General features: G+C 44.7%; 3 protein-coding genes across 4 annotated transcripts; all 3 read left to right on the top strand.

Annotated features, from left to right (window-relative positions):
• The first annotated feature begins 4,457 nt into the window (after window positions 1-4,457).
• Window positions 4,458-9,206, top strand: crybb3 (crystallin, beta B3). The gene is made up of 6 exons (XM_038283269.1): window positions 4,458-5,354; window positions 5,580-5,677; window positions 5,771-5,889; window positions 5,968-6,100; window positions 6,185-6,327; window positions 8,860-9,206. Exons 2-6 carry the CDS (start codon window positions 5,603-5,605, stop codon window positions 9,101-9,103), a joined length of 714 nt encoding a protein of 237 aa, XP_038139197.1. The 5' UTR covers window positions 4,458-5,354; window positions 5,580-5,602; the 3' UTR covers window positions 9,104-9,206.
• A 7,101-nt stretch (window positions 9,207-16,307) lies between these two features.
• On the top strand, window positions 16,308-17,602 carry crybb2 (crystallin, beta B2). Of its 2 annotated transcripts, none has more exons than XM_038283317.1 (6): window positions 16,308-16,328; window positions 16,521-16,602; window positions 16,676-16,794; window positions 16,869-17,001; window positions 17,087-17,229; window positions 17,313-17,602. In XM_038283317.1, exons 2-6 carry the CDS (start codon window positions 16,540-16,542, stop codon window positions 17,479-17,481), a joined length of 627 nt encoding a protein of 208 aa, XP_038139245.1. In that variant the 5' UTR covers window positions 16,308-16,328; window positions 16,521-16,539; the 3' UTR covers window positions 17,482-17,602. The 2 variants fall into 2 exon arrangements, with proteins under 2 accessions (XP_038139245.1, XP_038139241.1); XM_038283313.1 differs by having other exon boundaries at window positions 16,312-16,334.
• Window positions 17,603-20,283: 2,681 nt separating this feature from the next.
• Window positions 20,284-24,655, top strand: ctu1 (cytosolic thiouridylase subunit 1 homolog (S. pombe)). The gene is made up of 3 exons (XM_038283301.1): window positions 20,284-20,454; window positions 22,838-23,338; window positions 23,658-24,655. The coding sequence occupies exons 2-3, from the start codon at window positions 22,843-22,845 to the stop codon at window positions 24,191-24,193; spliced, it is 1,032 nt and encodes a 343-aa protein (XP_038139229.1). The 5' UTR covers window positions 20,284-20,454; window positions 22,838-22,842; the 3' UTR covers window positions 24,194-24,655.
• The last annotated feature ends 32 nt before the right edge of the window (window positions 24,656-24,687 follow it).

A 24,687-nucleotide genomic window follows, 5' to 3' on the forward strand; every position in this document is an offset into this window, starting at 1 on the left:
CTCAGGTGTTATGATAGCCCAGGTTGCTCTAATAGTGGCTTTTAGCTCTTCTGAATTGTTGGGTCTGGTGTATTGCATCTTCTTCTTCACAATACCCCATAGATTTTCTATGGGGTTAAGGTCAGGAGAGTTTGCTGGCCAATTAAGAACAGGGATACCATGGTCCTTCAACCAGGTACTGGTAGCTTTGGCACTGTGTGCAGGTGCCAAGTCCTGTTGGAAAATGAAATCTGCATCTCCAAAAAGTTGGTCAGCTGCAGGAAGCATGAAGTGCTCTAAAACTTCCTGGTATGTGGCTGCGTTGACCCTGGACCTCAGAAAACACAATGGACCAACACCAGCAGATGACATGGCACCCCAAACCATCACTGACTGTGGAAACTTTACACTGGACTTCAAGCAACGTGGATGAAGTGCCTCTCTTCTTTTCCTCCAGACTCTGGGACCTTGATTTCCAAAGGAAATGCAAAATTTACTTTCATCAGAGAACATGACTTTGGACCACTCACCAGCAGTCCAGTCCTGTTTCTCTTTAGCCCAGGCAAGACGCTTCTGACGCTGTCTGTGGTTCAAGAGTGGCTTGACACAAGGAATGCGACAGCAGAAACCCATGTCTTTCATACGTCTGTGTGTGGTGGTTCTTGAAGCACTCACTCCAGCTGCAGTCCACTCTTTGTGAATCTCCCCCACATTTTTGAATGGGTTTTGTTTCACAATCCTTCTCCAGGGTGCGGTTATCTCTCTTGCTTGTACACTTTTTTCGACCACATCTTTTCCTTCCCTTCGCCTCTCTATTAATGTGCTTGGACACTGAGCTCTGTGAACAGCCAGCCTCTTTAGCGATGACCTTTTGTGTCTTGCCCTCCTTGTGCAAGGTGTCGATGGTCGTCTTTTGGACAACTGTCAAGTCAGCAGTCTTCCCCATGATTGTGTAGCCTATAGAACTAGACTGAAAGACCATTTAAAGGCTTTTGCAGGTGGTTTGAGTTAATTAGCTGATTAGAGTGTGGCACCAGGGGCCATCAATTTTGAACCTTTTCACAATATTCTAATTTTCTGATATGATGAATTTGAGATTTTCATTTGTTGTCATTTGTAATCATCAAAATTAAACAAAATAAACATCTGAAATATATGAGTTTGTATGTAATGTATGAATATAATATACAAGTTTCACTTTTTAAATGGAATTACTGAAATCAATCTACTTTTTCATGATATTCTAATTTTATGACCAGCACCTGTATATCAGGTGGCAGCAGCAGATTAGTAAATTAACACAGTGTAAGGAGGAAATATGGCAGAGAAACGCATTTTAGATCTGAGCAAGGACACTGTCCAACCACCTCTGATAAGAGTCGCACCGGCAGCCCCAGCACCCACAATCCAACCTAGCGCGTAACCAGGGCCCCCTGCTAAGTAACTGCATGGTGCCGTCGTACGCTTTCATATCCAGTTTAACAACCATCGTATTTTAAGAGTGTTATTCTGATCCTGTGTTCTTGGAGAACTATAATGTAGAACCGTTCAATAACGTTTGAACAGTATAATAATATTTCTTTCTTTCCTTTATTTCACCAGGAAAAGTCCCATTGAGATTAAAAATCTCTTTTACCTGGCCAGGTTCCTGCCAGCTGACCTAATCCACCTAGTTTTAGTGTTATTGTTTAATGAAGTTTAATTAATGGTGCATATATTCACCTGAGAACTGATGATGACAGACCCTGGTTGCACTGAAGTGTATATGACAATAAAGTAGGGAATCTCAATCAATTTTCTTTTTTTTATTTTATTTTAAATCGCCTTACAGGCTGATAGGTCAATTGTCCAAAAGAAAACATTTTTCACAGAACCTCCTGTTTGAAATGACTTCCAGCGGCCCTACATGTGCATTCCCTCAGGGCCAGTTATCCCACATTCAGTCAACAGAAACTATTATTACCCCAGGCTCACACCGACTCCGGTCTTACCGTTGCGGTGCGGTGGGTGCGGTGCTGCAGTGATTCCAAGTCATTAAGAAGACGTAAACCTCTCTCACTGGCAGCTGAGCTGTCCGGCTGCGGTTACCGAGACACTCCGGCGCTGCAGAAAATTCCGCAAGAAAGCTATCCTTGCGGCGTGCCGGAGCCCTCCGCAACAAACTCTCGCAAATATCCTTATTTGGGCCGTTTTATCGCGTGAAGTTACGTGAACTCAAGTGAACTTCTGTTAAATCTCCGGACCTGTTGCCAGAGCCGCACCGCACCGTAGTCAAAAGGGCGGTGTGAGAGGGGGTGTGCGGGAGTTGCGGTCTCCGTCGGCTCGGTAACCGCACCGGAGCCTGTGTGAGCAAGGGGTTATATTTGCAGTAGGGTTGAAACAACTAATCGGATTTGATTGTCAACTAATCTACTTATTTATTCATCTGTAACTGGAGTATAGAGACTGTAAAACATGCCTTTAGCTGACAGAACGACCCACTTAAAGTTCCAGAAAGGTTAAAATAAAACAATCCACTGGACTTTTTTTCCAAGTTTGAAGACGTTTCGCTTCCTATCCAGAAAGCTTTCCCAATTAAAAATGTCTGGAGTAGCCTAGAGTGGCCTAACAAAAGCCTTGTTATGGCTTAGAAAACATGCAAATTTAACCGAAACAGGTCCACTCCTCAGTATTGGGGACTCGTTAGGGTCATTATTGGCCTGGTTTACAGGATTGATGTTTGACCACCTGCATAGCGATGAGGATATCTTTCATATCTTTTGTATCTCTTGTTTTTTTTTTTTTTTTTTTTTTTGGGGGGGGGGGGGGGGGGGGGGTCTTTTCTGCTTCTTTTTCTATGTCTGCTTCTGTCTCCTTGAACCCCAGTGGGCCTCAGCAGATGGCCGCTCACACTGAGCCTGGTTCTGCTGGAGGTTTCTTCCTGTTCAAAGGGAGCTTTTCCTCTCCACTGTCGCTACAAGCATGCTTAGTGTGAGGGATTGCTGAAGAGTCAATGAGTCGATGCAATCAGCTGGTTTTGCATGATCTGCCCTGATAGCTGGCCTTAATTGTTCATGTCGTTCACCTGCTTTATTCTGCCCGGTCTCTAATCATCTCTCATCTCATCCACCTGTTGGTTCTGCTTAATATTCGGTCCAGCCCAGCTATCGAGGCCAGATCTTTGATTTCTGTTTCTCCTGTCTGTCGGTTTCCTTAGTTTTAGTTATTTCCTAGGTAATTTCATGTCCCCGTTTACAGTAGGAGATTATTCTTGAGCCCTTGTCCTCTGGTGAGTTTATTCCCTAGCCAGTGATGAGAGCGTTTCCTTAGTGATTCTGATTTCCTGATTCCGATCTGTTCGCCTGAACCATCCTTGGACTCCTACTGGAGTCTGCCTGTCTACATCAAAGCATCTGTCTGGGCATGCTTCTGGACCCGTCTGACTGGGAACCTGCCTTCACACTGTAAGGATTCCTGGAAGCCTGGATACCTCTGCTCTGTTCTGGGTTGGAACTTCTGATCGAGTGGAGGTTTCCTGTATTCCTGAACTGTTCCTGTCTGCTCTGTCTTCCGCTGACCTGGATCGGCTTCCTGCAAGTTCTCCAGGGCTGCAGCATCAGGGACACTCTGGGTGAATCACACCGCGTCTGGTTTGGCACCTCTTAAAGGAGGATGGGTAAATAGTGAAACCAGGTATGTGACTCACTCATATCATCATCTCCTGTCAGATGATCGTGGTCACTAACCTGTGTTTCTCCCTCCAGAGTCAGTGATGGGTAGCGCCCCGCCCCTTCAGCTCCACAGTTTTGTTTCAGTTTTTTTTATTTTATCAGAAATGTTGAACTTTCCTACTGACTCCCTCACCTTGAATTCTACGTCCATCTGTCCTGTTTTATGACTGGTTTTCCTTAGATGGAAAACTGAACCAATCGGACTGTATGATCTGGATAAATTGTCTCTGTAAAGTGACTTGAGATAATGTGTTGTGAATTGGCGCTATAGAAATAAACTGAATTGAATTGAAGAATTGTTATTGTGACCCAACAGATCATATCGATCCTGTAAGATGGCTCCTGTCTCCACACTCTTCTCACCATTTGCACTCAGACGTCAGTCAGTCTTCAATGAAAAGGCACGAAACTAGCATCGCTAAGAATAAAACAAACTTCATGGCACCGGAAAGTCTGAGTTAAACCTCCAGACCAGATGTATCGCTAGGCGTGTAATCCTGCTTCAAGGTAAAGGCCTTTGGGTAACTGTTCATCATACAGCCGTTACTGCTCGGTAATCAGCCCTGTTCTGCCTGGGCAGAGTGTGTTCCCCTTACTTACAACAATGGAAAGTAGTCCGAGTCAAAACAAATTACAGACACTTTGGTTAAACACTAACGTGTTATAAATAAACTTTTAGAAAAAATCTGGTTTTGGGAAGAAGGTATGTCTGGTCTACAAATGCCCTGACGCAGGGTAATTGTGAAAACTTTTATAGTGAGTTAATAGCATAAATTAATATATGAAATAAGAGAAACCAAATTTTCTGACCACACCGGTTTAACTGGGACACTAGATTAAAAAGGAAGGTTTAATGGGATCAGGTTCCTTGTCCCTGCTAGAGAAAACCAGCCCACAGCATGATTCAGCCTTTATCATGTTCAGAGGTTCTAAGCCTTTTTTGCCATCTCGTTTTCTGCATGTTAGGCCATAAAAAAACATTTATCTCTCCTCCGACCAGCGCACCTGTTTTTGCGTGTTTGCTGTGCTCCCTTAATGGCTTGAGGGCCGTCTTCCAGCCCCCCCACAGAGGTCCGATCTCCCGGTTCTGGACAAAGTTCTCCAGTGGGTCAGAATGACAGACTGACATTGAGGATTACGTGACTCATGAAAGCAGGCGATTCCTCTGGATTCATCAAGGGGTCCTGGAGTAGAGCAAAAGATATGGACAATGTACTATAAAGATATTTTAAAATAAATGCATATATTGCTGCTTACGTATGTTTTTTTGTGTAGAATCCTAATAAAATATGCCGAGGGTTTTGGTTGCAGTGTGATCGTATGTAAAAGGTGGGATATTGCAGGGCTGTTTGTGCTGAACCGGCCTGTTTGCTGAATCCTCTTGGCTCGCTGAGCGTCTGCCCACCCTCAGTGCTCGCTGGCAGCCCAGCTGGACGCGCAGGGCAGCCTGTGCCAACACAGCTGCCTATTGAGAGGCGGCGTTACAGACACAATGTGAGCCACAGACTTGCTGTATCAACAGCTCCCCCTTTTCTGCTGCTGTGGTCAGAAATAAACCATAAATACCCCCCCTCCTCCCCTCTGCCCTCTAATGCCTCGACCCCATCAAACGCCAAGTGGCACCAAGTAAGAGGGACGCTACCACTTCCTCGTAGGCATACCCAGGTAAACAATAGCTGAGTTCTGGACCCTAAGGGATCAATAACCATGGCTTATGAACTCCTGGGACTAGATGGTGGAGATACAGTTTGGACCGTCTGTCATGGAGACTTCAGAATAATCTGCTAGAGGAGGAAAAAATGATAACTGCAGCCCTGACCTGAGTCCTCTGTCCTTCTCTCTGTGGTTGCATGCTTGTTCACCGTGGATCTTGCTTTGTGTCCCATAAAGTGGAGGAGCAGCGGACCAGGAGGATGTCGGACCAGCAGAACGCCACAGATCAGCTGGCTGCTGGGAAGAGCCAGGGTGGAGCTGGAGTCGCATATAAGGTACTGTAGCTGGAAACCTAGTTGGTCCAAACCAGGGCTGACCTTTGCTTTCAGTTCTATGAAGTGTTGACATCTGCCAGTGTTTCTGTCCAGGTGGTCGTGTTTGAGTTTGAGAACTTCCAGGGCTGCAAGGCGGAGTTTTCTGCAGAGTGCAAAGACGTAACAGAGAAAGGACCGGAGAAGGTCGGCTCTGTGATCGTGGACTCAGGGCCGTGAGTAATGCTCTTTTAGTGCCCTGGAAATATGTGACATGGATAATGATAAAGTTAATCCCCCAAATGGTCTTTCAGCTGGGTGGGTTATGACGGGCATGGCTTCAAAGGAGAGCAGTTCATTCTGGAGAAAGGCGAGTATCCACGCTGGGACACCTGGACCAACAGTCAGCGCAGCTTCTCCCTGCTGTCCTTGAGGCCCCTGAAGGTGGTGAGTGACTCGTCAAGGTCTGGTCCTCCCACAGCCGGACCACAGATCATCAACCGGACCCGATTCCTGCTTCTTCCTGTTCAGGATGGTGTTGAACACAAGCTGCACCTCTACGAGAACCCTGGCTTCACCGGCAGGAAGATGGAGATCGTGGATGACGACGTGCCGAGCCTGTGGGCCCACGGCTTCCAGGACCGGGTGGCCAGCCTCAAGGCTCTGAACGGAACGTAGGTTTTCCCTCTTCCATTCCAGTACATACATTTACAGTGGGGCAAAAAAGTATTTAGTCAGCCACCAATAGTACAAGTTCTCCCACTTAAAAAGATGAGAGAGGCCGGTAATTTTCATCATAGATATACCTCAACTATGAGAGACAAAATAAGAAAAAAAATCCAGAAAATCACATTGTCTGATTTTTAAAGAATTTATTTGCAAAATATGGTGGAAAATAAGTATTTGGTCAGTTACAAACAAGCAAGATTTCTGGCTCTCACAGACCTGTAACTTCTTCTGTAAAAGGCTCCTCTGTCCTCCACTCGTTACCTTCATTAATGGCACCTGTTTGAACCCGTTATCAGTATAAAAGACACCTGTCCACAACCTCAAACAGTCACACTCTAAACTCCACCATGGCCAAAACTAGAGAGCTGTGAAAGGACACCCGAAACAAAATTATAGACCTGCACCAGGCTGGGAAGTCTGAATCTGCAATAGGTAAACAGCTTGGTGTGAAGAAATCAACTGTGGGATCCATTATTAGAAAATGGAAAACATACAAGACCACTGATAATCTTCCTCGATCTGGGGCTCCCCGCAAGATCTCACCCCGTGGGGTCAAAATGATCACAAGAACGGTGAGTAAAAATCCCAGAACCACACGGGGGGACCTAGTGAATGACCTGCAGAGAGCTGGGACCAAAGTAACAAAGGCTACCATCAGTAACGCACTACGCCGCCAGGGACTCAAATCCTGCAGTGCCAGACGTGTCCCCCTGCTTAAGCCAGTACATGTCAAGGCCCGTCTCAAGTTTGCTAGAGAGCATTTGGATGATCCAGACGATGACTGGGAGAATATCATATGGTCAGATGAAACCAAAATAGAACTTTTTGGTAAAAACTCTACTCGTCGTTTTTGGAGGAGAGAGAATGCTGAGTTGCATCCAAAGAACACCATACCTACAGTGAAGCATGGGGGTGGAAACATCATGCTTTGGGGCTGTTTTTCTGCTAAGGGACCAGGACGACTGATCCGTGTGAAGGAAAGAATGAATGGGGCCATGTATCGTCAAATTTTGAGTGTAAACCTCCTTCCATCAGCAAGGGCATTGAAGATGAAACGTGGCTGGGTCTTTCAGCATGACAATGATCCCAAACACACCGCCCGGGTAACGAAGGAGTGGCTTCGTAAGAAGCATTTCAAGGTCCTGGAGTGGCCTAGTCAGTCTCCAGATCTCAACCCCATAGAAAATCTTTGGAGGGAGTTGAAAGTCCGTGTTGCCCAGCGACAGCCCCAGAACATCACTGCTCTAGAGGAGATCTGCATGGAGGAATGGGCCAAAATACCAGCAACAGTGTGTGAAAACCTTGTGAAGACTTACAGAAAACGTTTGATCTCTGTCATTGCCAACAAAGGGTATATAACAAAGTATTGAGATGAACTTTTGTAACTGACCAAATACTTATTTTCCACCATATTTTGCAAATAAATTCTTTAAAAATCAGACAATGTGATTTTCTGGATTTTATTTTCTCATTTTGTCTCTCATAGTTGAGGTATATCTATGATGAAAATTACCGGCCTCTCTCATCTTTTTGAGTGGGAGAACTTGCACTATTGGTGGCTGACTAAATACTTTTTTGCCCCACTGTATACCTTACAAAATCACACACACTCCCCCCAGAGCAGGAGTCAGCAACCTTTTTAAGGCTGAGGGCTACTTCATGGCTACCGAGTCATAGGAAGGGCTACCAATACTGACCTATGAACTGGAGGGATCAGTGTTCACCTACAGTAAATCTCATCCATAAAAACTAATTTTTATTCTTATTTTATTCTTTTATTCATTTCTAATTTTCTTTTTAATATTGTCATTTTGAAACCACTGAAATATGACTAAATAGTCAACATGATAAAATAATACATAAATGATAAAAAGAAGAGCAAAAGAATAAAAAAAATTAAACTTAACCCACTGAGTGAGTTCTTCTGTTTTCAGAAGATGAAGAGGGCACCCCATGTGGTCCTTGAGGGCCCCTTGGTGCCCGCGGGCACCGCGTTGGTGACTCCTGCCCCAGAGGAACCAACCCACCCTCTGCATAAGGAAACTTTCTCACACTTGAACATTTGGTTATTCCCAAGAGAAAACACTTCAATTCATCAAGGACATAGATTATGGGCAGATAAACACCCAGAACCGGTCCCTCGTTCACGGCATGAAGGAGGCTGTGAACCTTCATCCTTGTCTAGAGTCGGGAGGCATCTGCTTTCTGCCCCCCCTACCTTAAACATTACAGGATAGAGGCTGGAACTAGATTTCTCTGAACTCACTCCTATTTAGGCAGGCAAACTCTAAACATTTTATCTTACAATTAGGCCAAGGAAAAATCTGCTTTCACTCTGATCCTGACCTTCAGCAAAATAAATGAGAAGTTAGCAGTTTAGTTAAAATGGGCAATCATGGCCGCCTTTCCAAGTTCAGTTTGGGGCACCTTAAAACTCCAGGGGCCGATCCTGACTCTCATTCTCCTTTCTCTTCCAGGTGGGTGGGCTACATGTACCCAGGCTACAGGGGGCAACAATACATTTTTGAGCGAGGGGATTTCAAGCACTGGAACGACTGGGAGGCGCCCTCTCCCCGGATCCAGTCTGTCCGACGGGTGCGGGACATGCAGTGGCACAAGAAAGGGTGTTTCATCCATCCTGCCCCAGCCCCCGTCCCAGACCCCGATCCGGCCCCAGCACCGGCTCCTCCTGCCCCCCCTGCGACAGCCAGGGCCAGCTGAGCGTCCCCCTCCCTCATCAACCCAAACATGACAAACGCTGTTGTTGCCCGGCGACGAGTGCCATGTGCGTTTTAGTGGCCAATAAAGGTTGTTTGACCTGGAATCTGTCATGTTATAATTGTGTTTAAAGGTAAACATCTCTTTAGATTTGCAAAAAATCCTGAACAGAAATGTTAAACCGACTATTTAAGAAGGAGAACATTAATTTGACTCTTTTTTTTTCTTTTGTCTATGATATAAAAGACAGTTATCTTGTGACTATATTCGCTGCTACTTTGGATAAACGTTTTCCTACGTTAGTCTCCAGGATCAGATCTAGTCTGCTCAACAGAACCGATGTCATTCTGTATGAAGGCCTGATATTAAAATATAGAGTGAACCAAATCCCTGCCATACGGTCCTCTTTGTTCATCTAGAGACACTCAGTCTGAACCAGATGTTTACAGAGGTAAACTGAGATTACTGAGCCTTTAGCCTGATGAGTCTACATATTGACATTTAATTTGAACAGAGGGATTCCTTTGGTGACATCATTCAAGATCCATAAAAATAATCCAATTTAGAAAACCGTGGACCTCTAAATGTTTGATTCAGGTTCCAAGACAAGGCAAGGCAAGGTAACAAATAAAACTGTTGGACCACAGCAGGGGAGGATCTAGGATCCTAGGAGAGCAGGGGCTTAGCCCCGAGGGTGAAGATGAGAGAGTAGACTTTCTTCTAAATCCCGTTCTAATGTAAAATATGACAGATTACTGGATTAAAGAAATTTCTACTATACTACATGCTATCACACATAACAATTCCCCCTCGATTACATGGGAAGAAATGAATTCACCTGCAAGTCTTTAACTGTGTTTATCCCTCTCTTCATCAACAGCAAACTCTGTGGATTTGGTCAAATTTGATCATTATTTGCCAAAGTTATCAGAGGGAAATCATATATTTTAGCCGCCTGATAGAATCCGTTTCCCCATAACATGGGAAAAAAAATAAACAAATCCAGTGAAACTGTCATTATTTTTCATATATTATGTTTAAAACATTCATTATTTTATATTTTTAAATCCAAAATAGTTGTTGTATTATCTTTATTTAATGTATTTTAATTCTCAATTCCAAATGTCTGCAATAGCATTGCTCCAGACATTTGGAATTAAGAAACATCTTCAAACTTGGAAAACAATGTCCAGAGGTTTTGGTTTGAACTTTTTTTGTTGTTGGAATATTTATGAATTGTTAGATAAACATTTAAACAGAAAATATATTTCATAAAGATCATCAAAGGGGGAACGGATTCTATCAGGGGGCTAAAATATACGATTCCCCCCTCATAACTTTGGCAAATAATGATCAAATGTCACTAAATCCAGAGGATTTGTTGTTGATGAAGAGAAATAAACACAGTTAAAAATGTGCAGGTAAATTAATTTCTTCCCATGTTACGGAGGAGGAACAGATTATTTCAGGCAGCTGAAACATCAAGTCTCTCCTCCTCCCATATCTTCGGGAAGTAAAAAGCATCTGTTTCCAGATTCTCAAAAATTGTTTGTGTGATATCATGTAGTAAACTGGGAATGTCCTTAATCCAGTAATCTGTCATATTTTACATTAGAACGGGATAAATCAGAAAGCCTACACTCTCATCTTTTCAGGAATATTTGTGTCCTGCTATCAGCCAGTTTCCATCCTCTGATATCAGCAATGAAAAATGATTAATACTCACTACTGTTGGAAAACTGTTTGGTGACTGACTTTTATTTCTGTCAGGTTTAAGTAACAGAAGTTGGAAAAAGACGATTTTCTTGGCGTTTAAAATAACACAAAATAGCTTTAAAGCACCTCGTCTATTTATTTATTTTACAATTTTGTAAACAACAGCTGCTGATTAAACTGGATGTTGCAACCGTGACGTGATTATAGCTGATTTTAGCGAGAAATCGATCAGACGCGTCGTGAAAATGCTCCCATCCGCAATGTCCGCCTCTCTGGCTTCAATGCGATTCCCGAAATAAGGGGAACAGAATTTCATACACCAACGGGACAAACAACGTCTGGAAGTCAGTCAGAGCTTCACATCCCTGGAACATCAGTCTGTTTAGCAACAGCCATTGGTGAGAACTTCTTCTTCTGCACTGGAATGCTACGGGCTGCTTTCCTGCCTTTGCTGCCACCATCTGGTGAAATCCAGTACTGCACATTTTACTCAGATCAGCTCAGAAGCGAGATCCGGGGCTCTAGGGGAAACATCCGGGGCTGCAGCCCAAGTAGCCGCCCCCTAGATCCGCCACTGGACCACAGCCTAAAACCAGTGATACCTCAGTTAGTAGTTTAACTGCAACTTTCAAAGGCAGCTTTAAATAACTGACTTCAAAGAACTCAGGCTTTTAGCTCTTTTCCAGTCATCTGGGAGTTTGTTCCAGATCCGTGGAGCATAGATGCTGCTTCTCCATGTTTGATTCTAGCTCTGGGTGGAGTAGATCCACTGAAAACAGATCCGTTTTGGATCGAGATGCTGATCTATTCAGTGATTTCTAGACTAACAGATTTTAAAATCTATTCCAGGAATTTAGTGGCGCTGATGTGCTCTACTTTCTTAGTTGTAGTGAGAACACAGGCAGCAGAGCTTTGGATCAGCTGCAGCTGTCTTATGCACTTTTTAGGCAAACCTATGAAGACACAGCTGCGGTGATCAATTCTACTAAAGGTAAATGCATGAATGAGTTTTTCTAGATCCTTCTTGGACATTAGTCTTTTCATCCTGGAAATAAAAGGGTAACTTAAGCTGGCCAAACACACTGCACAATATTTTCAATCGTTGTACCTAGCGACAGCTCGAACTGTACGATGAAAGCACACTGGAAGAAGAAGAACTGCCTTGTTTGCAGATGCGCAATGCGTGAGGTTCTGGTTAATCAGCTCATAGCTCTGCTTCAACAGCGAGATTTGCCTCAGAACACCTCAAAAAGGACGACTGAATTTCAAAGATGTTTGATTTTCTCCCGACCTTACGAATCCTGATCGGAAGGTGGTCCTGAGAGGCTCGTTACCCCCTAAATAAAGCATAAAGCATACAGAAAGATGCAGGAACAAGGGCTGCAATGGAAAGACATACATGAGGTGCACCAAATGCAAGATGTTCCTCTGCATAACCAAAGAGAGAAGATGCTTCCAGGATTATCACAGCTAAAATATCCAGAGGAAGATGAAATGCAGAACTGCTTAGTTCTAAGTTTCATAGTTTATTGTTGAACTAAATAGATGTGTTTTTGCTGTTGCAAGCAACAAACAAAAGAAGAATGTTACAGAACTATATTTGTTTTTATCAAATTTCAAAGTTCTTAGGCAAATATAACTTTCAAGACATAATCTTTTATCATTTTTTTTATTTTCTCGAGCCTGTTCTATTTTCCTAAGCAAATTGTCCTGTTGTCCTCCACAGTTGACATGCAATAAAATTTAAATTAAAAATATATTTAAAAAATTTTTAATTGTAATTAGTTTTTTTTAGGTCCAAATACATGGTAAATCACAAAAAAAAAGAAATTGTAAAACACTTTTTTCTTCGGTTCTCAGGAGGATATACTGACAACGCAGGACGTATAATGTGGTTAAAACTTGGAATGATCCAAAAAATTCTCACAAGACTGGAAAATCAGCCCCAAAAATCTAAATGTTTGTTTATGTCTGGCTTTAGTAACTACCTTCATGTGCCTCTGAAGGTTCAGGTCATGACTCCAGTATTTTGGTAATAATCGGTAGTTTCTAGCTGCAGTAGCTCTGGATCTCTTCTCCTTTGGTCTGAAGATTATAATCTGTTATATTTTTATTCAGTTGGAGAAAACAATATCAAACGCTACACTGAGGTCCAATAATACCAGAACTGTGGTTCTGAATTTATACAGAAGTCATTGAACACCTTAATTAGGGCAGTCTCTGTACAGTGGCACAGAAATCTCACTAGAAGAAGCAGATCAATGTCAAGAAGGCATTTAACTGTTGAAATAAAAGGTTTTCAATCCTCTTGCTGATGAAGGGGAGGTTTGAGATGGGCCTGTAGTTCTGCAGGACTAATTTGTTCAAGCCTCTCTTCATAATCTCTGTTTTTAAGGCCCAGAAGAAACACCCAACATGCGGGATGTGTTTATTGTTTTTAAATTAAATCAGACTCTAAAACATGTAAAAACTTCTAAATAAAATCTGTGGGTAACACATCAAGACAGCAGGAAGAGGAGCTTAGCTGCTGAACAGTGTCTTCTACACCTTTGCAGTTTATTGTGCAGAATTGGGACATTTAAACAGAGTTTATTATCAATGGAGACAATGTTGGTTCTGGAGTTGGCACTGATGTACAAAATGTTTTTCTAATACCTGGTATTTTCTCAGTAAAGAACTTTGCAAAGTCATTGCAGGCCTTTTTTGATTGTCGACCACTGGCACGAAACCACTGTGACCACTGTGATAGGAGGGTTTGTTAACCTGTGGACTGTGGGTAAAAAGACATGAGCATTATGTTTTGTGAGTAATCTTAGAAACATTCTGTTGCATCTTTTAGTTGTGAATTATATGTGCATATCTATAAAGTTTTTCTTTATAGATTTATGTGACTCCATCCTGGAGAGAAATATCAGCTGTGCTGCTGCCATCAACACCTTTGTTTCTAGATGTTGGAGCTTGGCCTGTTTTCCAGTGTAGTCCTGATTCTCTGACTGTGACTAACTGGATGTGACAAACTGCTTCTGTCTCCTTGAACCCCAGTGGGCCTCAGCAGATGGCCGCTCACACTGAGCCTGGTTCTGCTGGAGGTTTCTTCCGGTTCAAAGGGAGTTTTTCCTCTCCACTGTCGCTACAAGCATGCTTAGTGTGAGGGATTGCTGAGGAGTCAATGAGTCGATGCAATCAGCTGGTTTTCCTTAGATAGAAAACTTTGAATAAATCTGACTGGATGATCTGATGAACTGGAAAGTGACCTGAGATGACATGATGTGAATTGGAGCTATAGAAATAAACTGAATAGAATTTAACTGAGTTTTCCTCTCCTTCCAGAGCCTCCGCTCCCGCTCGGTTCTGGTTGCTTTGGATTTTGGACTCCTGCCTTCCGTTCTGATGTTACGCCCCTGAAAATGAGGAGGAATTATGACAGTGAAAAGAGACGTTTCCTGAGCGAGAATCTTTACTCTAATTAATATCTTGTTTACAACAATGAACAGTTTACAAAGTTTTACAGCAAAAAATGGCTGGATATAGAGAGTGCACACATTCTAATAATAAAACATTTACCTGAGGCATAATCCAAACAACAAGCAACAATACTTTAGTTGTATTCATAATTTGACTTTTCAGGATTGTTCTTTATATATTTTAGATTCTAAAGCCTAAAAAATATATAAACTGTATGGATCATTTTCATATGTTCCCCTGCTGTGAAACAACAGCTGCTGCTGGAATGCATCATTGTAGTCCTATTAACTTTTGCTGAACCTCTATAAAGTGATCTTTTCAATCAATGATAATGTTAAACACTATTAGTAAATAATCATCTTTGCCAAAGAGATGAGGTCATCTGCTGCTGAGAAGCAGCACCAGTACAGGGCTCAGCGGGATGCCAGTCTGGACAGAGGAGATTCTCTCTTTAAGGAATACAGACGGCGAGGGAAGGGGAAGATGGTTCAAGGTTTGAGTGAAAGGCAGACGAGACAGAAGAGGAGTTATGGGAGAAGAGAAAGAAGAAAAGCGATGGAGGAGCAGGTTCCCCAAGCCCAGTGTTCTTAACAAGTTCATCCTCTGATGTCAAGGCTGGAATTTATTTAACAAAAAGCTTTTAGAAAATAGATTTGACTACAAAACCATGGTAGGAAGAGTAAAGTTGTAAAGCTGATCCTCCATTTGATTAGCATGCAATATATGGAGCATTTCTGAAGATATGTTTTATTTTAAATAAACCAACATCCTTTCACCAAAGATGCTTTACACTCATCTGTAATCCAAGCACTTGATTCAACTGAACCAGCAGCACCGGTGAAACCAGAAACTTCTACTGGGACACAGCCAGGGTCCCTATGTCCTCCAGCAGTCTAAGCCTATAGCAGCAGAACTATAGAGATAGCTCAGGATAACCTGAGCCACTCTAACTAGAAGCTTTATCAAAAAGGAAAGTTTTAAGCCTAGCCTTAAAAGTAGACAGGGTGTCTGCCTCACGGACTAAAACTGGTAGTTGGTTCCACAGGAGAGGAGCCTGAGAACTAAAAGATCTGCCTCCCATTCTACTTTTAGAGATTCTAGGAACCACTAGTAAACCTGCAGATTGAGAGCGAAGTGCTCTGTTAGGAACATAAGGAACAATCAGATCTCTGATATCAGATGGAGCTTGGCCATTTAAGGCTTTATATGTGAGAAGGAGGATTTTAAATTCTATTCTGGATTTAACAGGAAGCCAATGAAGAGAAGCCAGGATAGTATTATGTCTTTATTAAATACAGGCAGCTATAAAGATAACCAGATTATTATGCAATTGAAGCAATAAACTCAATTTATTTTAAATGAATACACTCCTTAGTTTTAATTTTGAATGAATATGCTCTATTAATACTAAATAATTAAAGCTGAATAGTTATTTTACATAAATAAGCTATATTAAACTAATAAATATTCATCATGTAATGTTTATTTAAGAGGTTTTGTGTTAAAATGATAAAAAAATGTTAATGATTTAATAAAGTTGGTGTCTTTAAGTAGGTTATAAATATTAAGTGAATGAGTTCAGAAGTGATGGATTTATTGATAAAGTCAAACTAATGAGACGTTTCTTCTGCTGACTAATGATTACAGAGCTTCTTCCTCTATAGTCTGTTTTTACAATAGAAACCAGTCTGATCATTTCAGGGATGTATTTCCACCCCCCACCCCCTCCCCCGCCCCCAGCCGGTGCAGTAAACCCCATCTTTTCCCATCCTTCTGCCTCTCATTGTTGCTGTGGGACTCTTGGCACTGTTTGTGCTGAATCATGTGGATATGGAACAATGACCGGCTGCACAAAACTGACAACTAATGGAATAACTTTGTGGGAGAATGACCCTCTGTGGGGTGGATTGGAGTGGTGGTGGTGGTGGGGGGGTGTACAGTGACCCATCATGTTTGGCCTATGGCATGCCGATCTACCCCCCCCCCCTCGGGGTGTTTGGTATATATTGAGAACCTGGTGCGGCCACAGACACACTGGCACTGACAGGTATTGGTACGGTTGTGTTCATCCAGCCCAGTTTAATTTCTCGTCAATGTTTTATAAACTCTGTTAAAATCACTTTCTTTTTTCCACATTTTAATACTAACAGCTGAGATCTGTTTGGACTTTACGAGTGAAAGTATCTCGGTTTGGACCAGAAGCTGCCGTGTTTCTAACAGTGTTAAGGTTTCTCTGCAGGTTTGTCCATCTCTTCACTATGGCCACAGATCACCAGATCCCTGCATCCAAGCAGCAGCAGCCAGGAAGCAGCGCGTTCAAGGTAAGCATCTAGGACCACAACTGCAGCGGTTCCTGACACCCACACTGAAATGTTCTGATCCCTCCCTGTGCAGCTCGTCATCTACGAGCAGGAGAACTTCCAGGGCCGCTGCCATGAGCTGACTGGGCCCTCCAAAGACCTCCAGGAAGCAGGCGTGGAGAAAGTGGGCTCCATTCTGGTGCTGTGTGGACCGTGAGTGTGCCTCATGATAACGAGCCAATGAGGTAACAGACAAACAGGTGACTGAGAGCGTCTGTTTATGTCAGATGGGTGGGATACGAGCAGGCCGGCTGCAAGGGGGAGCAGTATGTGTTTGAGAAGGGGGAGTATCCTCGCTGGGATTCCTGGACCAACAGCAGGCGCAGCGACACCATTGTTGCATTCCGCCCAATTAAAGTGGTAAGAAGTACATTTCCAGTTCACCTCATCATCCTCATCATCAGTAGCCTGCCTGAAGGTGCTGATTCGTTGCTCTGCCTTCCAGGACAGCCAGGAGCACAAGATTGTCCTTTATGAAAACCCCCGCTTTGCAGGAAAGAAGATAGAAATCATTGATGACGACGTCCCCAGCTTCCACGCTCACGGCTACCAGGAGAAGGTTTCCTCCGTCAGGGTCCAGAGTGGAACGTAAGTTTCTCTTCCTGATAGATGACTGGGAAAGAAGCTGGCAGGTTTTACTACTGACGTGCTGTTCTCTCCTCACCCGCCAGCTGGGTCGGCTATCAGTACCCGGGTTACAGAGGCTTTCAGTACCTTTTTGAAAAGGGAGAGTACGAAGACAGCACCGAGTTTGGAGCTCAGATCCCTCAGATCCAGTCAGTTCGGCGCATCAGAGACATGCAGTGGCATCAGAGGGGCGCTTTTCACCCCGTCAACTAAGCGTGTGACTCTTTCCTGTCCTGAATTCTGACTTTGAGAACCTTTACCTATCTAGCAGCACCATCTTTGAAAATTTCCACCTTCATTCTTAGGAGTAAACTAATAAATCCTCTCTGCTTAACATCCTCCTTGGTCAAGTGATTTCTCTTTGGGCTCTTACATCCTCGTTTTGTCTGTAATGTTACCTGAATCCAGTCACACAACTAGGGAGTTGTCAGGGGTTGCCAAAGCCACCCTGTGCAATGCCCTGGCCACCCCACTGGCAACCCCACTGACCACCCCACTGACCACCCCACTAGCCACCCCACTGACCACCCCACTGACCACCCCACTAGCCACCCCACTGGCCACCCCACTGACCACCCCACTGACCACCCCACTAGCAACCCCACTGGCCACCCCACTGACCACCCCACTAGCCACCCCACTGGCCACCCTACTGGCCACCCCACTGACCACCCCACTAACCACCCCACTAGCCACCCCACTGGCCACCCTACTGGCCACCCCACTGACCACCCCACTAACCACCCCACTAGCCACCCCACTGGCCACCCCACTGGCCACCCCACTGGCCACCCCACTGGCCACCCCACTAGCCACCCCACTGGCCACCCCACTGGCCACCCCACTGGCCACCCCACTAGCCACCCCACTAACCACCCCACTGGCCACCCCACTGGCCACCCCACTGGCCACCCCACTAGCCACCCCACTAACCACCCCACTAGCCACCCCACTGGCCACCCCACTGGCCACCCCACTGGCCACCCCACTGACCACCCCACTAACCACCCCACTAGCCACCCCACTGGCCACCCCACTGGCCACCCCACTAGCCACCCCACTAACCACCCCACTAGCCACCCCACTGGCCACCCCACTGGCCACCCCACTGACCACCCCACTAGCCACCCCACTAGCCACCCCACTGGCCACCCCACGCGCCACCCCACTGACCACCCCACCAGCCACCCCACTGGCCACCCCACTGGCCACCCCACTGGCCACCCCACTGGCCACCCCACTGGCCACCCCACAAGCCACCCCACTGACCACCCCACTAGCCACCCCACTGGCCACCCCACTGGCCACCCCACTGGCCACCCCACTGGCCACCCCACTGACCACCCCACTAGCCACCCCACTGACCACCCCACTGACCACCCCACTAACCACCCCACTAGCCACCCCACTGGCCACCCCACTGGCCACCCCACTGTCCACCCCACTAGCCACCCCACTGGCCACCCCACTGGCCACCCCACTGGCCACCCCACTGACCACCCCACTAGCCACCCCACTGGCCACCCCACTGGCCACCCCACTGACCACCCCACTAGCCACCCCACTAGCCACCCCACTGGCCACCCCACTGGCCACCCCACTGACCACCCCACTAGCCACCCCACTGACCACCCCACTAGCCACCCCACTAGCCACCCCACTGGCCGCCCCACTGGCCGCCCCACTGGCAACCCCACTAACCACCCCACTGGCCACCCCAATAGCCACCCCACTGGCCACCCCACTGACCACCCCACTGGCCACCCCAATAGCCACCCCACTGGCCACCCCAATAGCCACCCCACTGGCAACCCCACTAGCCACCCCACTGGCCACCCCAATAGCCACCCCACTGGCAACCCCACTAGCCACCCCACTGGCCACCCCAATAGCCACCCCACTGGCAACCCCACTAGCCACCCCACTGGCCACCCCACTAGCCAGTGTAAATTGTATTTTAGCTTTTTATCTCATTATGCACAGCCAGCGACGTAAGATCAAAAATCACACAATACAAGACAGTGATCAGATATTGATAATAGGAGTAGGTGTTTACTTAAGTCTTTATGATTTCTACAGGCAGATTTAGCTTGATAGTAGATTTAAACCCTGAAATTTTGGCTTTTAGTATCAGTGGCCCCATCTGACCCACCCCCGATTTCTGGAGGCGCCAGTGCATAAAACAGGATAACAACTGGCTTTACAGAAAATATTTACATCCTCTAGACGTCTTGACAATGTTTCATGTGTTATATTATGTTTTTCTTATGTGAAGGACCAGAATAAAGAAGACATAAACATTTGGAAAATTGCATGTTTTCGAAACAAAAACAGGGTTTCTTGGTTACTGTATAAAACCTGGAACTCAATGCTACTTCTGACATTTTAATTGAAAAAGCTTCCTGAATGGGAAGAGAAACGTCTTTAAACTTGGAAACAAAGTCCAGTGGAGTGTTTTTACTTTTTTTGGAAAGTAAACTTGTATGAGCAAACAAGAACTATTAAACAGAGCGTGCACGAGGAGAAATATGAAAGCCGTTTCCACCACTCTGTAAAAAAAAATTATCTCATTATAAGAGATAGTAACTCATTATATTAAGTAACTATCTCATTATAATGGGATACTAACTCAATATAACAAGATGGTAACTCAATATAATGAGTTACTATCTCATATATTTACTAATGATCATATTTGTATTAATTTGTTTGTTTTATTTATTAATAATTTTATTATTATTAATTTTGGTCTAACTGTAAATTATTAAAATGAGACATAATTTTCTCACCTTTTTTCGTGTCATGTTAATGTTAGTGAGTGTAAACATAAAACTTTTCTGTTAAATATAAATTATTGACTTAGTATGACTTCTGGTTTTCCTAACTGACTGAAAACGGAAACTTTATATTAACTTTTTTTGTCAGACTGTCAGAATTAAGTGGTTTTCTTAACCTTGAAAGCCTGCTTCTAACCTGGTGTGCAGCGACGCCCTCCGACCAACTGGTGGCGCTGTGGATTCTATGCTTTGCGTAACAGTGCAGCTACGTAAACACGTAACAACATGCGGGTCGTTTTTATTGGTTTCAGAGTTTTATACTAAGAGAAAACGTTTCTTTTAAAAACCTTATTTTATGGTTTTCCCTCATTTTTACATCCTCTGTTTACTCTTCGACGCACAGGAAACGGTAAGCTAACGCTAGCTGCTTTCCAGCCTGTTTCCGCTCAGCTAGCCGCTCTGGCTACCTGTCCTCCTCATGTTCATGTAGTTTTCTAACATTTTGAGGCGACTGTTTTAACAAATCATTATCATTTGACGGGTTTTAACTCCGGAAACTGAAGCTAATGCTAATGTAATTCATTATCACCGGGAACTGCTGGTAGCCGCGTGAGTTTAGCTCTTTAACACTTTGAAGAAATCCGATTTTAAATCAACTTCACAAGTTTTAATTCGTTCTGTCAAATGTTTCTATAGTGGCTCAATATTAGCAGTTTTCTGCACATAAATAAATGCATATCAGTGAGATTTGAAGGACTTTAGCTTTAGAGTTCATGCTTTAGAAATAAAAATGGAACTTTATTGATTATTATTCACTCTGCATTTAACCCTTCCCCTCCGGGAGCAGCGGCTGCCTCTGTGCGGCGCCCAGGGAGCAGCATGGGGTTAACCCTTTATAGGGCTGCAGTAAAATCCATTGAAAATCCCAATTTCCAGCCAATAGTTTTATTGGACCGGCTCCACCAATCAGCAGCCAGAGTCCACTTTGACATCCTGCCCAGTTTGATGCTGCTGCTATAAGATTTCCTGATTCTTCAAACTGATGTTAAAGTAGAACTTCACATGATGCTCCACATTCCTCATTTTAGGGAAGAAAGGGCTTCTTGGAAGAGTTTTTATAAAATAAATCTTGTTTATTCTTATTTGAGGCCTTTATTCTCTTAATATTACAACTTTATTCTCATAATTTGACTTTATTCTCTTAATATTACAACTTTATTCGCATAATTTGACTTTATTCTCGTAATGTTACGACTTTTTTCCCAAAATAGAAGAAAGAAAAAATCTCTAGCCTGCCCTGAAACACACATTTTCTTTGGTAAAGCATCACCTTAGGGGTCTGCAACCTGCGGCTCCACATGTGGCTCTTTGGATCCTCTCCAGCAGCTCTTAAAATGTATATAAAGAGCTAAATAATGTACTATAATAAATACCAGTATTAAATGATTAAGTGTTTTTTTTATAAGACTGAAAAGAATATTAAGCAAGAAATATGTTTTAAGAGCCATTTTCCTCTGAATTAGCTTGGAAATTATGTGTTTTAATATTATTTTAAAAGCTAAAAATACATAAATTCCTTTAGCGGCTAATAAAAAAATAATAAGAGTTTTTTTTTTTTTTTTTAAAGTCCTGTTATATTTTGCAGCTCTGAACAACTTTAACTTGGTCATGGTCGAAGAAAAATGACTCTTTGGATAGGAAAGGTTGCAGAGCGCTGCTTTAGAGCAGGGGTGCTCAGTCCGGTCCTTTAGAGGTAACACGCTGACTCGCCCTATAAAGGGTTCAGGGTTTCGCTCAGAGACCCAGACTGTTGGCTTTGGGGATTGAACCAGGACTGCATTCATGACGAATCCAGAACTTCTGTCCAACGAAAACCTAACTTCTGCATAACGCACGGCAGCGTAATGCCCAGGAAATGATGCACAGTGACCTGATGGGGCAGCGATGCGTCCGGCCTGCATATAAATATATCTTTGATCGTGGTATTAATCTAGCTGCTGTTTACCGTCCGCCCAAAAAAAAGAATAAATAAAAACTGAAGGTTTCTGGTGGCAGCAGATTGAGCATCATGTCTGCTAGGAAGTGTGTTGGTGGTAGGCATGAACGCAGGGAGGATCCATCACCCTCACCTTCTGGCTCACCCTATGATGGGGATGAAGTCTGGAGGAGAACTGACGGTTTCCTCCTGTGAACCCCCTTTATACCAAAACGCTGCCAATACGCCATTATACAGCAGCTGGAAGCTAGAAACACGTTCAGCGCTCGTCTGGAACGCGTCAGATACGCTGATATGCGTTGGAGAGAAGTTCTGGATAAGTTACGCAGAAATTACTCAGAGGTTTAGGATCAGCTAGACGCCACGACTGATGAGGAACTGACACTGAACGGATGTCAGCCATCAGATAACTGACCTGGAACTGACGGACCACGGATGGCAGACGCAGGCATGTGTTGGGAAATTTTGGAACATGCTCAAAATTACTCGATGTACTCGCCGTACATCGCTGTGTGCCAGCGTACTTCAGCAAGCTCATAACGTACCCTTAACTTATCCGTCGTAGGCCAGCGTTTTTGGCAGATTTGTCGTACGTCAGGCAAACGCTGGGCTAAATCGTCCAGGTGTGACTGAAGCTTGAAGCAGTAAAGTTATAAAAAATCAAAGCAGTTCTCTCATTTCCATAACTTTTGATGTGAATCAAAGTTAGAAGTAGTGATGAAAGCTGGTATTGGTGCGGCGATGCCTCCAGGAAAAACCCCCTGAACCGAACGTGTTCGTGTTCTTGTCTCCACAGTCAGGATGCCCGTTCTGTGCAGCAGCTGCTCTGAGAAGCGGGCCGTGCTGAAGCGTCCTAAAACCGGCCACTCGCTGTGCAAGGCCTGCTTCTTCTGGGCCTTCGAGGATGAGGTTCACCACACCATCGTAACGGCGAAGCTCTTCAAACCCGGGGAGACCGTGGGGGTGGCTGCGTCGGGCGGGAAGGACTCCACGGTGCTCGCTCACGTCATGAAGCTCCTGAACCAGAGGCACGGCTACGGACTGGAGCTCATGCTCATCTCCGTGGACGAGGGCATCACCGGTTACCGTGATGATTCGTTGGAGACGGTGAAGAGGAACCAGCAGCAGTACGACCTGCCGCTGAAGATCGTCTCGTACGAGGAGCTGTACGGCTGGACCATGGATGCTATAGTGAAGCAGGTGGGACTGAAGAACAACTGCACCTTCTGTGGTGTGTTCAGGAGGCAGGCGCTGGACAGAGGAGCCGTCATGCTGAAGGTGGACAAGATCTGTACAGGTAGGTGTCTGATGTTAGCAGGAACTCCTCATGGGGAAGAGTACGGGAGGGGAGTCATTAGAGACTTGATTTTTCTTCTCTTTCATCATTTTCTCCTGCTCCTCGTCCTCCTTCCCCACTGATCTCTATTCACTGGATTGCTGAGTGTCCATTGGTAGTACAGGGTTGAAGTGAAGCCACCGGCCGCCATATTGGTACTCCCTAATTAGACCGGTCGCATTGTAAACAACCCGTCCCTCCCTCTGATCTCCCAGAGAGCCTGTAGGACCCCTGATGGTCTCTAAGTAACCTCTGCGCTTCCTGTTCCTCTTCTTCTCAGGTCACAATGCCGACGACGTGGCAGAAACGGTTTTAATGAACGTCTTGCGTGGGGACATCGCCCGCCTGCGTCGCTGCACAGCCATCTCCACAGCAAGCGAGGGCGACGGCGTCGTGCCTCGCTGCAAACCCCTCAAATACGCCTACGAGAAAGAGATCGTTCTCTACGCCTATTTTAAGAAACTGGACTATTTTTCTACAGAGTGCATCTACTCGCCCAACGCCTACCGAGGCTACGCCAGGACCTTCCTGAAGGACCTGGAGAGCATACGGCCCAGCTCCATCATGGACATCATCCACTCTGGGGAGAACCTGTCTGTGCGTGACGGCGTGAAGATGCCCGTCCAGGGAACCTGCAGCCGCTGTGGCTACATCTCCAGCCAGGCGCTCTGCAAGTCCTGTGTTCTGCTGGAGGGCCTGAACCGCGGCCTGCCGAAGCTGGGCATCGGGAAACACCACCGCCTGCATGAGAAGCTCCTCTCCCAGCAGCCTCTGACGGAGAGCGAGCAGAGGAAGCTGAAACCAGTGGACTTCTGATCATTCGCCATCACATTTAGGAGCCATTATTAGTCTGAACAGTGAAGAAGGTTTCCATAAACTGAAAAACTCCATTATTTAAAAAATGACTTTCCTCTGATGTCCAACAGACAAATGGGTTATTTAGGTGTTTTCTTATGCCGTCTGTTTCTCAACGAGACAGAAAATAAGGTTCCAGGTCTTTGGATTTGGATGTTTTTAGAACAATGCTTTGATCTGATTATTAAAACATCTTTTTTTTCTGAACAGGGTTAATCTGTTTGTTTGGTATCCAGCCCTTTAATCTGGTTCCAACCGGTTTATACTCGCTTTGACAGCGAATCCTTTATAAAGATGTCAGTCGTTATGAAGAAGCAACCAGGCAAATAAAATGATATCCATATGCAGGAAAAACGGTTTAAATACGAGGCTTAAATGACAAAGATGTTTATGAAATACAATAAAAGTTTGTTTTACTCCACAGAATCTGAAATCAAAGCTGATATAATCTGAGC

The sequence above is a fragment of the Cyprinodon tularosa genome, unplaced genomic scaffold (genome assembly GCF_016077235.1).
Source record: "Cyprinodon tularosa strain WSP-4 unplaced genomic scaffold, ASM1607723v1 ctg1045, whole genome shotgun sequence".
Classification (NCBI taxonomy): domain Eukaryota; kingdom Metazoa; phylum Chordata; class Actinopteri; order Cyprinodontiformes; family Cyprinodontidae; genus Cyprinodon; species Cyprinodon tularosa.